The sequence below is a fragment of the Pimephales promelas genome, chromosome 3 (genome assembly GCF_988280905.1).
Source record: "Pimephales promelas chromosome 3, fPimPro1.hap1.1, whole genome shotgun sequence".
Lineage (NCBI taxonomy): Eukaryota > Metazoa > Chordata > Actinopteri > Cypriniformes > Leuciscidae > Pimephales > Pimephales promelas.
Window position 1 is genome coordinate 2,522,049 of NC_142771.1, and position 12,162 is coordinate 2,534,210.

General features: G+C 41.3%; 2 protein-coding genes across 2 annotated transcripts in view; one reads left to right on the top strand and one right to left on the bottom strand.

The window, feature by feature from the left end:
• The first annotated feature begins 2,035 nt into the window (after positions 1-2,035).
• Positions 2,036-12,162, top strand: part of LOC148981849 (uncharacterized) — a 127,539-nt gene continuing 117,412 nt past the window's right edge. Inside the window, exon 1 of the mRNA XM_089127438.1 lies at positions 2,036-3,469. Within this exon, the coding sequence (XP_088983564.1) occupies positions 2,041-3,469 (1,429 nt within the window). The 5' untranslated portion in view covers positions 2,036-2,040. The remainder of the gene's footprint in view (positions 3,470-12,162) is intronic.
• Positions 9,833-12,162, bottom strand: part of LOC120475411 (sucrase-isomaltase, intestinal) — a 34,331-nt gene continuing 32,001 nt past the window's right edge. Inside the window, exons 45-48 of the mRNA XM_089129008.1 lie at positions 11,070-11,158; positions 10,763-10,812; positions 10,458-10,619; positions 9,833-10,002 (exon numbers count right to left, since the gene is read on the bottom strand). Of these exons, the coding sequence (XP_088985134.1) occupies positions 9,928-10,002; positions 10,458-10,619; positions 10,763-10,812; positions 11,070-11,158 (376 nt within the window). The 3' untranslated portion in view covers positions 9,833-9,927. The remainder of the gene's footprint in view (positions 10,003-10,457; positions 10,620-10,762; positions 10,813-11,069; positions 11,159-12,162) is intronic.

The window sequence follows — 12,162 nt, forward strand, 5'->3', positions numbered from 1 at the left end:
CCTCCACAGCGATCTCAGGGACAGCTTCCTCCACAGTGATCTCAGGGACAGCTTCCTCCGCGGCGATCTCAGGGACAGCTTCCTCCACAGTGATCTCAGGGACAGCTTCCTCCACGGGGATCTCAGGGACAGCTTCCTCCACAGTGATCTCAGGGACAGCTTCCTCCACAGTGATCTCAGGGACAGCTTCCTCCGCGGCGATCTCAGGGACAGCTTCCTCCACAGTGATCTCAGGGACAGCTTCCTCCGCGGCGATCTCAGGGACAGCTTCCTCCACGGTGATCTCAGGGACCGCTTCCTCCACAGTGATCTCAGGGACAGCTTCCTCCACGGCGATCTCAGGGACAGCTTCCTCCATAGCGATCTCAGGGACAACCTCCTCCACAGCGATCTCAGGGACAGCTTCCTCCATAGCGATCACAGGGACAACCTCCTCCACGGCGATCTCAGGGACAGCTTCCTCCATAGCGATCTCAGGGACAGCTTCCTCCACGGCGATCTCAGGGACAGCTTCCTCCACAGTGATCTCAGGGACAGCTTCCTCCACAGTGATCTCAGGGACAGCTTCCTCCATAGCGATCTCAGGGACAACCTCCTCCACAGCGATCTCAGGGACAGCTTCCTCCACGGCGATCTCAGGGACAGCTTCCTCCATAGCGATCTCAGGGACAGCTTCCTCCACAGTGATCTCAGGGACAGCTTCCTCCACGGGGATCTCAGGGACAGCTTCCTCCATAGCGATCTCAGGGACAGCTTCCTCCACGGCGATCTCAGGGACAGCTTCCTCCATAGCGATCACAGGGACAACCTCCTCCACGGCGATCTCAGGGACAGCTTCCTCCATAGCGATCTCAGGGACAGCTTCCTCCACGGCGATCTCAGGGACAGCTTCCTCCACAGTGATCTCAGGGACAGCTTCCTCCACAGTGATCTCAGGGACAGCTTCCTCCATAGCGATCTCAGGGACAACCTCCTCCACAGCGATCTCAGGGACAGCTTCCTCCACGGCGATCTCAGGGACAGCTTCCTCCATAGCGATCTCAGGGACAGCTTCCTCCACAGTGATCTCAGGGACAGCTTCCTCCACGGGGATCTCAGGGACAGCTTCCTCCATAGCGATCTCAGGGACAGCTTCCTCCACGGCGATCTCAGGGACAGCTTCCTCCACAGTGATCTCAGGGACAGCTTCCTCCACAGTGATCTCAGGGACAGCTTCCTCCACGGCGATCTCAGGGACAGCTTCCTCCACAGTGATCTCAGGGACAGCTTCCTCCATAGCGATCTCAGGGACAGCTTCCTCCACAGTGATCTCAGGGACAGCTTCCTCCATGGCGATCTCAGGGACAGCTTCCTCCACAGCGATCTCAGGGACAGCTTAAAATTGTTAATAACAAGAAGTAGTCGAATGAGAACGTCCTCGTCTCAGTTCTCGCGCATGCGCCCATAAGGAAGTAATAGAATAGATGAATAAAGTCATTATTTATGTTTTTTTCGCACAAAAAGTATTCTTGACGCTTGATAAACTTATAATTGATCCGCTGTAGGCACATGGAATATTTAAACCTTTTCTTTAATGACTTTATAGGCCGCCAAGAGCCAGTCCCTTAGGAAGCCTATGGAAGAGTGATCCAGCCCTCAGATTCAATCAAAAATATCTTTATTTGTGTTCCGAAGATGAACGAAGGTCTTACGGGGTTGGTGCAGCATGGGGGTGAGTAATTAATGACTTAATTTTCATTTTTGGGTGAACTAACCCTTTAATACCATCTATGAGTCTTCCCCTACCATCCTAGGAAAAAAAAATATCGCTCCCCAGATGTAGAGCTACATTTTTCTTCGTTTCGCTCGGACATTTAATGGCGTAGATATACACGCATACGCGTGGATAGCTCAAAATTCGTGTAAATAACACGCCACTTGACTTGAAAGTGCCGTGTATTTTTATGCAAATGTCATGACGTCATGTTAGTTGTTGATATTTTCGGCCAAATAATTTTGGTTGCTGACGCAATCAAACTTTTCTCTTTGATTTCAGATCTGATGGAAGACAGTGAGGAGAGAGAAGAACTGAGTGAAGTGAAGGAGGAGAGAGAAGAACTGAGTGAAGTGAAGGAGGAGAGAGAAGAACTGAGAGAAATGAAGGAGGAGAGAGAAGAACTGAGTGAAGTGAAGGAGGAGAGAGAAGAACTGAGTGAAGTGAAGGAGGAGAGAGAAGAACTGATGGAAGTGAAGGAGGAGAGTGAAGAACTGAGAGAAGTGAAGGAGGAGAGAGAAGAACTGAGTGAAGTGAAGGAGGAGAGAGAAGAACTGAGAGAAGTGAAAGAGGAGAGAGAAGAACTGAGAGAAGTGAAGGAGGAGAGAGAAGAACTGAGTGAAGTGAAGGAGGAGAGAGAAGAACTGAGTGAAGTGAAGGAGGAGAGAGAAGAACTGAGAGAAGTGAAGGAGGAGAGAGAAGAACTGAGAGAAGTGAAGGAGGAACATCATGTCCAACCTGGAGAAAAACATTTGAGTTGCTCAAAAACTAAACAGACATTTTTAAAGAAAAGAAGATCCAAGAAATCTTTCACCTGCATTCAATGTGGGAAGAGTTTTACATGCAAATGGAGTCTTAAAGTTCACACGAGGATCCACACTGGAGAGAAGCCGTTCAGATGTAATCAATGTGGAAAGAGTTTCAGACAAATATCAAATCTTAGACAGCACATGATAATCCACACTGGAGGAAAACCACACACATGCGATCAGAGTGGAAAGATATTCCCATTCAGACAAAGTCTTCAGATTCACATGAGAGCTCGCACAGATAAGCTGTTCACATGTTATCAATACGGGAAGAGTTTCACACACAAACCTAATCTTGATTCGCATAGGAGAGTTCACACCGGAGAGAAGCTGTTCACATGTGATCAATGTGGCAAAACATTTATTAGGAAATTAGACCTGAAGAGACACCTGACAGTTCATATGAAAGAGAAGCTGTATTCATGTTCTGTGTGTGGAAAGGGTTTTTCATGGCTGCCAACTTTACATAGACATCAGCAAATCCACACTGGTGTGAGAGAATACGTGTGCTTTGAGTGTGAGAAGACTTTTATTTCAGCAAAGGATTTAAAACGGCACCAGAGAATTCACACTGGAGAAAAACCTTACGAGTGTTCACACTGCGACAAGAGATTCAGTCTGACATCAACTCTGAAAAAACATGAGAGGATCCACACTGGAGAAAAACCTTACAAGTGTTCACACTGTGACAAGAGATTCAGTGTTTCATCACATCTGAAAACACATGAGAGGATCCACACTGGAGAAAAACCTTACAAGTGTTCACACTGTGACAAGAGATTCAATCGGTCAGGAAGTCTGAAAAGACATGAGAGGATCCACACTGGAGAGAAGCCGCACATGTGTGATCAGTGTGGGAAGAGTTTCTCTGTTAAAAATAACCTGAAGCAACACATGAAAACTCATAAATAGCCGTAGATCCATAAACAGCTGAAGGTCAATAAATAGCTGTATTCTGGACGTCTGTGTACCATTGTCTACCAAATATGACCATTTTGAGATTCTGGTACAATACTTGGGACTTCCAATTTGGCAACACTGGTGAAGATGGAGTGATTTGACCATGACTAACTTACACAGAAGAGATTTTGTTGCTCAGCATGTGGAATTAACACTGGATTTAGATCGCAATGTCACATCTTTGAGTGATTAACTTGAAAAGTAAGCTTTTAAACAAGGTTAATACAAATCCATTTTAGAGTTTATTTTTCCTAATTGTCTTTATCCTTGCTCTTTTAAAAAAGTGTTTGTGTTTCTAAAATCTGTGTGCTTTAAATGGCTTTTTCATCTCCATGGAAGAGAAGAGCTGGTCTGATTGCAGACTAGGGCTGTCACGAATCCTCGATTAAAGTGGAGTATTAGATTTGAAAAAATCCTCGATTGCAATTTACCCGTGTCGAGTAAAGGCCAATTTATACTTCTGCGTAGGGTTCGCGCAGTAGGTACAGCCTAGCATACGCACAGACACGTCCCATATCGCGCACCCTTTGCCGTCGGCTGACGCGCACCTCCTCAAAAATGTAACTACACGTCGCAATGATGCGGACCGCAAGATCGGTGATTGGTCGGCTTGGTAGCATCGCATTTCCTCCTACGCATTTCCGCACGTACCTTCTCACGCATTTCCACACGTACCATCTCCTCCGACGTCTTCTCTCATTTCTGCCTTTCAGTTTAAATTTCACTAAAGTGAACTGTTTTTCCACCTCAATAAGCTCCAACTTCAACATGATCCGCTCTCTTTCAGTCGCTATTGCTTGTAGTAACCTAGCCGCAAGGAATCTAAACACAGTGGAACATTAAAACCCTCCGTCACCAACTAGTGTTTCGGAGCAGTACTGCAGAGCAACCAAGACCTGAACGCAGAAGTATAAATGCTCACAACGGCGTCGGCTACGTGCGTAGCCAACGCCGTACACTACGGCGTACCCTCGACGCAGAAGTATAAATTGGCCTTAACCGCCAAAATACCGTAAGTGTAATACATGGAAGAATCTATGTACCGCATAATTACACCTTTTTCTAAGGCTACGCGTTATATTAAAACTAGGGCTGTCAGTTATTAACTGCGTTAACGCAAACCCATTTTAATGGCGTCAATTTTTTTATCTCGCGATTAACTGTCTTTTTGTCCAAGCAAACTTTGTAGTTTTTTTTTCACATGCTAATGCAACATGACGCGGCGCTGCGCTCTGAAACCCATTCATGTCAATGGCTTGTGCCGCGTGAGGACGTTTTGTTGTTTCGTCAACCAAAGCGCAAGCGGATCTAGCTAGACCGGAAACAAAAACAAAAACGACAGGCACGCCGCACGCACTCGTTTAGGCTTGCGAGTCGACCAAATAGTTGGTTAATGTTACGTTTTGAGTGGATGGCGAGCGCGAGACGCGAAATGGATGCCAATAAGATTCTGAATGGAAATTTTATTTGTAACAGTTGCCAAATTCCATTGACAAGACCAAAGGGATCTGTGTGTTTTGTCGTTGTGAACTGAGCTATCATCATCGCAGCACGTCCAGTCTGAAATACCGCTTGATGATGGCCACACACACACACAGCTGATGCAAATTCTGCGCCCCCTCGTTAATATCAGGACCTCGTCAGTATTTCTTTCGCCCTTTTATTGATGGACAGTGTTACATTGTGTGAGAGATTATTTCCTCCGAGTGAGAATGTCAGTGTCAAATTGAATGGCGTGACTACATTTACATGCAGCCAGTTTTCGGGTTATGGTCGGGTTAAGGTCACTATTCGGGTTTCTGAAACATTAGGTATAACCCGTTTACATGCGTGAGCAGAGAGAGTTTCTCCTGTATACATGGAATTGCAATATCCCGATGTAAACGGCGATGCGCGGTTAGCATCTAGACGTACGGACAACCATTTCCGATTCTTCTTCCTGTATCCAAAGACGACAACAACAGTAGCACGTGGATAATGAATAGTCCGGGGCAGATAGCGATCGCGTTTATTTGCGCTTTGATGCTGGTAACGTTACTGACCTCGCTCCAAAAGTATGCTGTGCTGCGTCTCGCCATGTTTACGTCCGGTATACTGCACGCAGATTTTTGTATGCGCCGAGAAGTTTCTCAAAACTTACTCAAAAGACCAAGATTCCTTGCGAATAGAACATGCTCAGAACACAAATCACTATGGGGATATGCCAATACGCGTTTACATGATCCAAATATTTGTGTTAGAAAAGGGGTACCCAAGGTATAATATCACGGTTTTGAAAATCCGGGATATGAGCATATTCGGGTTTTTTGCCAGTGTTTACATGGCCGTTCGCAAACGGGTTATTGCTAATATCCCGGTTTTGAACGGGTTATTGGCTGCATGTGAATGTAGTCAGTATATGCCAACATTGTTTAAAAAAACAATTACACAAAACAAGCTAATCCACTTTTCCATGTTGATAAGAGCATTAAATTGAGAAAAACTAATGGGACAAAAAGAAATGAAGAGACATTTAGAGCAGATTAAAATGTGCGATTAATCGTGAGTTAGCTATGACATTAATGCGATTAATCGCGATTAAATATTTTAATCGTTTGACAGCACTAATTAAAACCATTTACAATCCTAATAAATCATAGTGCTATTGTGAAATCACAAAGGCTGTGATTTAGTTAAATACTCTTTTTTTTCCCCCCTCTCGCCACAACAACGCTTTAAAGGGGTCATGAACTGGCGTTTTATATTTTCTCAACTTATGATAATTTAGGTCAACTTATGACGTTCGCTTGGTTTTTACATTCAAAAACATCAAAATGAATAGTAATAGGCTATTTTCTACCCTAGTTTTGAGCCTAGCTGAAAAACGCTCGGTTTTTATGTGCATCTCGCACTGAAGATTTGGAAGTAAACGCCCTCTGCTGTGAGTGGATAACAGTTTTGCATATTATAATGAGTTTCACTCTCGACCCGGTTTGTCATCACGAGGTAGGCCTATATAATTTAGCTATACATGTTGTAACATACCATCTTGAATTACAAAAGACAGAATGAAATCATTGTAAAGAGGTACCCAGACAGCAAACTGACATTGAATCAACGTGAAAACGACGTCTCTCATGACATCGAAACAACGTTGATCTGGCATTGTTTTGCTCATCGAATTACCGTTAAACCAACGTCGGACGCGGCATTCTTCAAAGCTAAATGAAAATCGAAAATTGGTTTGCTTTCCTAACGTTGAAACAACATTGATTTCAAGTTGATTTTCCGTTAGTTTTGAAGAATGACGCGTCTGACGTTGGTTCAACGTTAATTCGATGAGCAAAACAATGTCGTTTCGATGTCATGTTTCTACGTTGATTCATTGTCAGTTTGCTATCTGGGTAGGGTACCATCCGTTGAGTTTTGCAGTGATTATATTTAAGTGCATCAAACGTGTTCACCCTCCACGCAAACACATACCATATTTACAAATCAGTTCAATCATTTATAAGATAGAAAAACCTGAGTTTCCAACGCAGTTTGTCACAAGTCCAGCGTTCTCAAAGCCAATAATGGCACGATGATTTCAGTCGATCAATATCCACAGGACGTTCCACAGGTTCAATCAATTCAAAGATGCCAGACTCAGTCAATAATCCATTGATAATTCCCACGCGCACTAAGCGGTCGAACTTAGAGTAAAACAGTCCAATAGAGAAACTTGTCTCAAGACATTTAGAACATTAGGCTTAAATGAGTAGCAAAGAAAATAACAATTTCTCCTCAAAAACCCAACCACAGATGAATACCTTGAGCTACTGCTCACATCAATGTTTTTGTCACCCCTCTCTAACTTCACTTCTTCTCTGCTTATATCTGCATCCTCACCTTCAGAACTGAGGACATCGCCCCCTAGTGAAGTGGAAAGAACTAGTAACAGTGAACTCACCCTAGAACTGTTACAATGTAATGCGCGAATCGGTGGGCGGGACTAACACGTCATAGTTCCCCACTTTAAAAAACGAGTCGTTTGCAGAGCCAGGTGTCAATAAAAGATTTTATTGTCACAGTGTCTGGTTGTGTTTCCCTTGTTTGTCACTAGAGGTCCTCGTTCTCTTTTGACTTCATTTCCCAGCATTCTGTCTGTCACTGTCACTCATCAGTTCATGGCACATGGCTTATCATTGTTCCCAGCTGTTCATTGTTAGTCATGTTAGATCTATTCCCTAAGTGTACGGAGTCGTTGTTTTATATCACCATACTTCCACGTCTGTATCTGCCCGTTTCTTGTTTTTGTCTTGTGTTTATTGGATTTTGACCCCTGAGTTTGGATTGCCCTTTAATTAGAAACTACTCCATTTGGATCTGTCCCCTGTGTGTATTCATGACTTTTATTGGACTTACAAAGACGTTTTCAGTTCTGAAACTTACCGGATATTCTTATAATCAGTGTTGGGTGTAACTAAGTAATTAGTTACTGTAATTTAATGACTTTTCCCTTGAAAATGTAAAGTAAGGGATTACTCTTCATTTATCTGTAATTCAATTACAGTTACTTCTGATGTAATTGAGGTAAATACTGTGCATAGATTATTCCGATCTCACAGCGATTCATATGCATTTTATGAGGTGTCTAAATATTGCGACCGCACTCGTACAAATTCGTATGAATTTTTGTAAAATATGTATGAAAAAAGTGTGAAATGTCTTGAGATCAGACATAAAACAATAGTGGCTTTAACCACTATTAAAATGTATTGTCTGATGTTAAAAAGTGTGTTTTTATAATGTAACCTTCTCCACCTTGGTCATTTTAAGGATAATTCATGCAATTTTGTAGTATTTATTTGAAAGAATTAAAACAGATTCATGTCTATCCTTGTATTATTGGTTGAGATTGATATGGGATTTTGAAAGTTGGTTGAGATTGATATGTGATTTTGAAAGTAATGAGTAATTAAATACTTTTTAGAGAGAGTAATTAGTCAATAATCTAATTACACTGTTGAAGAGGTAATTAGTAACTAGTAATTAGTTACTTTTTTAGAGTAACTTATCCAACACTGCTTATAATATGATGACCTCTTAGATGTCAAAAGCTCAAGGAAAATTTGATTTCTCAGTTCATCACCCCTTTAATTGTTTACATGCGTGCAGATTATTGTTGTCACGATACCGAAATCATGACTTCGATACTGAATCGATAGAAAATGCCACTGTAGAGATGCATGTCTATCCTTCACAGCATTGCTTTCATAGGTTGTCTGATTTTTTTTCAAGTTGCCTCAACTCTTGACAAGGAGTTTAAGGTTCAGAAGATTACCTTGTGCTCCCTATATGAACTAAAGTATTTAAAGGGTTAGTTCACCCAAAAATGAAAATTCTGTCAGTATTTACTCACCCTCATGTTGTTCCAACCCCGTAAGACCTTCGTTCATCTTCGGAACACAAATTAAGATATTTAAGATATTAAAATCGCTCCTGCATACAGTCCATAGGCTTCTTGAGGGACTGGCTCTTGCTGTCCTCGAAAAGTAATTGAAGACATCGTTAAAATAGTCCAAGTGACTACAGGGGCTCAATCTTAAGTTTATCAAACGACGAGAACACTTTTGTGCGCAAAAAAACAACAAAAATAACGACTTTATTTCAACTATTCACTTCCTTCTCCATAAGCCTATAGTCCGTTAACGTAGTGTGATTGCGTAGAGCTACGTCACACGTAGGCTCACTATTGGTCGACGCTGGTCATGTGTGTGTGATGCGTGTGACGTACAATAACAGAAGCTTACGCTATTAAACTAGTTAGCTGACTCGCGCAGAGGGAGAAATAAACGAATAGTTGAAATAAAGTCGTTATTTTTGTTGTTTTTTTGCGCACAAAAGTGTTCTCGTCGTTTGATAAACTTAAGATTGAGCCCCTGTAGTCACTTGGACTATTTTAACGATGTCTTTAATGACCTTTCGAGGACAGCAAGAGCCAGTCCCTCAAGAAGCCTATGGACTGTATGCAGGAGCGATTTTAATATCTTAAATATCTTAATTCGTTTTCCGAAGATGAACGAAGGTCTTACGGGGTTGGAACAACATGAGGGTGAGTAAATACTGACAGAATTTTCATTTTTGGGTGAACTAACCCTTTAAGTTGATATTACCTGTAATGGATTAGTTGAGTTAACTTAAGAAGCTGAATGCGATAGGTTGACTCGTTTTTTTAAGTTAGCTCAACTATTCTTTTTTTTTACAGTGTAGAACAAAGACATAAAAAACATGTATGTATGAAAAGATCTAAACCAGAAATTCCAAAATAAAGACAAACGACACTCTCTTGACATTAGATTTGCTGCTTTATTACTCCATTGGTAAATAAAGGTATATAATCCTGCGATTGCTGTTTCCGTAGACTGGTGTCCGAGTCTAAGCCTAAATCCAGGTGATTGTGAAAGGCTTTTCGATGGTGTGAGAATGTGATGTTGCATCAAACTGCAACTCCTGAATCTGAGGGAGAGGAAGAGACAGAGTTTATGAAGCTGTTTATCAGACAGAATAAAAGATAATCTACACACTCATGGTCAGCAGATACTGATACACTTTAATGGAATATTAACTTTAATATTAACTTCAAACTGTAGAGTCCATAATCCATAATAACGCTTCCTCCAGTGGAAAAGTCCATCATGTCATCTCACATCAACATGGACTGTTTAGTGTATATTTTTCTCCTGATTCAGACCGGATGACTTTTTCATTGGAAGCATTTTGTATTATGGACTCGTATTTTAACTAGAAATAATGGTTTGAAGTAAAAAAGTCTTGATGATCCACAGTAACGAATAGACTGGCGTGATGGACTGTAGTGGAATGATCACTTATGGATTATTGTGATGTGTTTAATCAGATGTAACGCTACATGTCACTTGAAACCGAAGTATATGTTTGCATTAGTGTCTGACCTCAGCGTTGTATGTGAATGGCAGGTCGGCGTCGGGCTGTCCAGTCACGCTCAGTGTAACACGAGTGACGGGCGCTGTTACACCCCACACCTTCACCAGACCCAGAGTCAACCTGTCGGCCTCGGCCAGACCGTCTGTGGGAACCGCGCTGGTCAGAACACCCTGTACAAATAAACACATGTTACACACACATATAAACACACAGCTGTTACACACATATGTTTCCCTATTGGATTTATTGAATACTATCCAAATAAATCTAAAAGAAATGCACACACAGCTTTCTTCAAAACATATGAACGTACCGAAGACGCAGTGAAAGTGGTCAAGAGGAAACGCTTGTTCTGAACAGTATCTGTGGAGAAAGAAGGAAGAAAAGGTTTTAGGATGATGTACAAACTAAAATAAAGATACATGTTCAGAACACAGTTTTATTGTTTGTAATTCTTACATTAAATTATTATACCAGTAATAGCATTTATCATGAGAAACATTTTACTTTGAAAGCATTGCAGAAATGTTCCCAGATTCCATTTGGTTTGAATAAATCAACATATATTATCAATAAGTAAAATCAAAACCATTCAATTCCTCACAAGAACACTAACTTACCAATTCCCTCTCCGTCATCCCAGAACAAGGATCCATGAGCTGATCCTCCATCATCAAGAGCAACAAGAAGACCCAGAGGATTCCGGCGACTACAAGAAGAAGAAAACACAAGACAAAACAGTGAACGTTACATTAGTGTTGTGACATACTAACAGCTACATTTACATATTAAACTGTCCCTATTATGATATTTGAAAGGTTCCTAGTGTTGTTTTGGAGTCTCCTATAACAGGTTCACACAGATCCGAGGTCAATCAAGGATTCAGTCTCTCTAAACTCCGCCTCTCTGAGAGCTGCTCTGCTCTGATTGGTTAGATGGCCCAGTCTGCTGTGATTGGTCAGAAACCAAGCGCTCATTATCATATCAGAATCTGGGTTTTACCGTATCAATCTCATCAAAGCTGATTTGCTTTGTCAGCAGAAAACAAGTTAAGTTAAGGAAAGAGTGTTAAATGAACACTAAAGCAGTGTTTAAGTTAATGAGATAATTAAGTGAATATTTTAGTGATGATTGAGCATTATTGAAGACACCTGATGATAACAAGCAGAATCACTGAAGGAGAAAATCGCAATTGGTATGTTACCATTATGGAGATCAGTTTTAACATTATCAATAGTTGGCCTAAATCACTGAACTCATTGAGAGCATAATTTCCAAGTTTAGTTTTACAGCTTATGAATTATTTCAGTACTGTTGTTGTAGAGTATGCAATTTTTAGCCTTTCTATGAAATCCAAACGATCAAATCAATTAAAAAAAAAAAACCTTCTTAAAAATATTTCGGGTAGGCACATACAGACATCAAGAATTAGCGTATGAATCTCAACAATGGTGACAAAAAGATGACCTCTGGACATAAGCTCGTTATCTATTCATGCAGCAATGCATGATGGGAGCCATGACTGAGTTTTGATTGGTGGCATCCAGAATACACTAACATACTTTATAATTGTCACCATTGTTGAGATTCACAGGCAGATTCTTGATGTCTTAAAGCAGTTTTGTATGTGAATAAGTTTTATGAAATTATTTAGATTACATTATAAAAGTGACAAATATTATGATTTTCAAGGACAGTGCTGCTATAATCAAA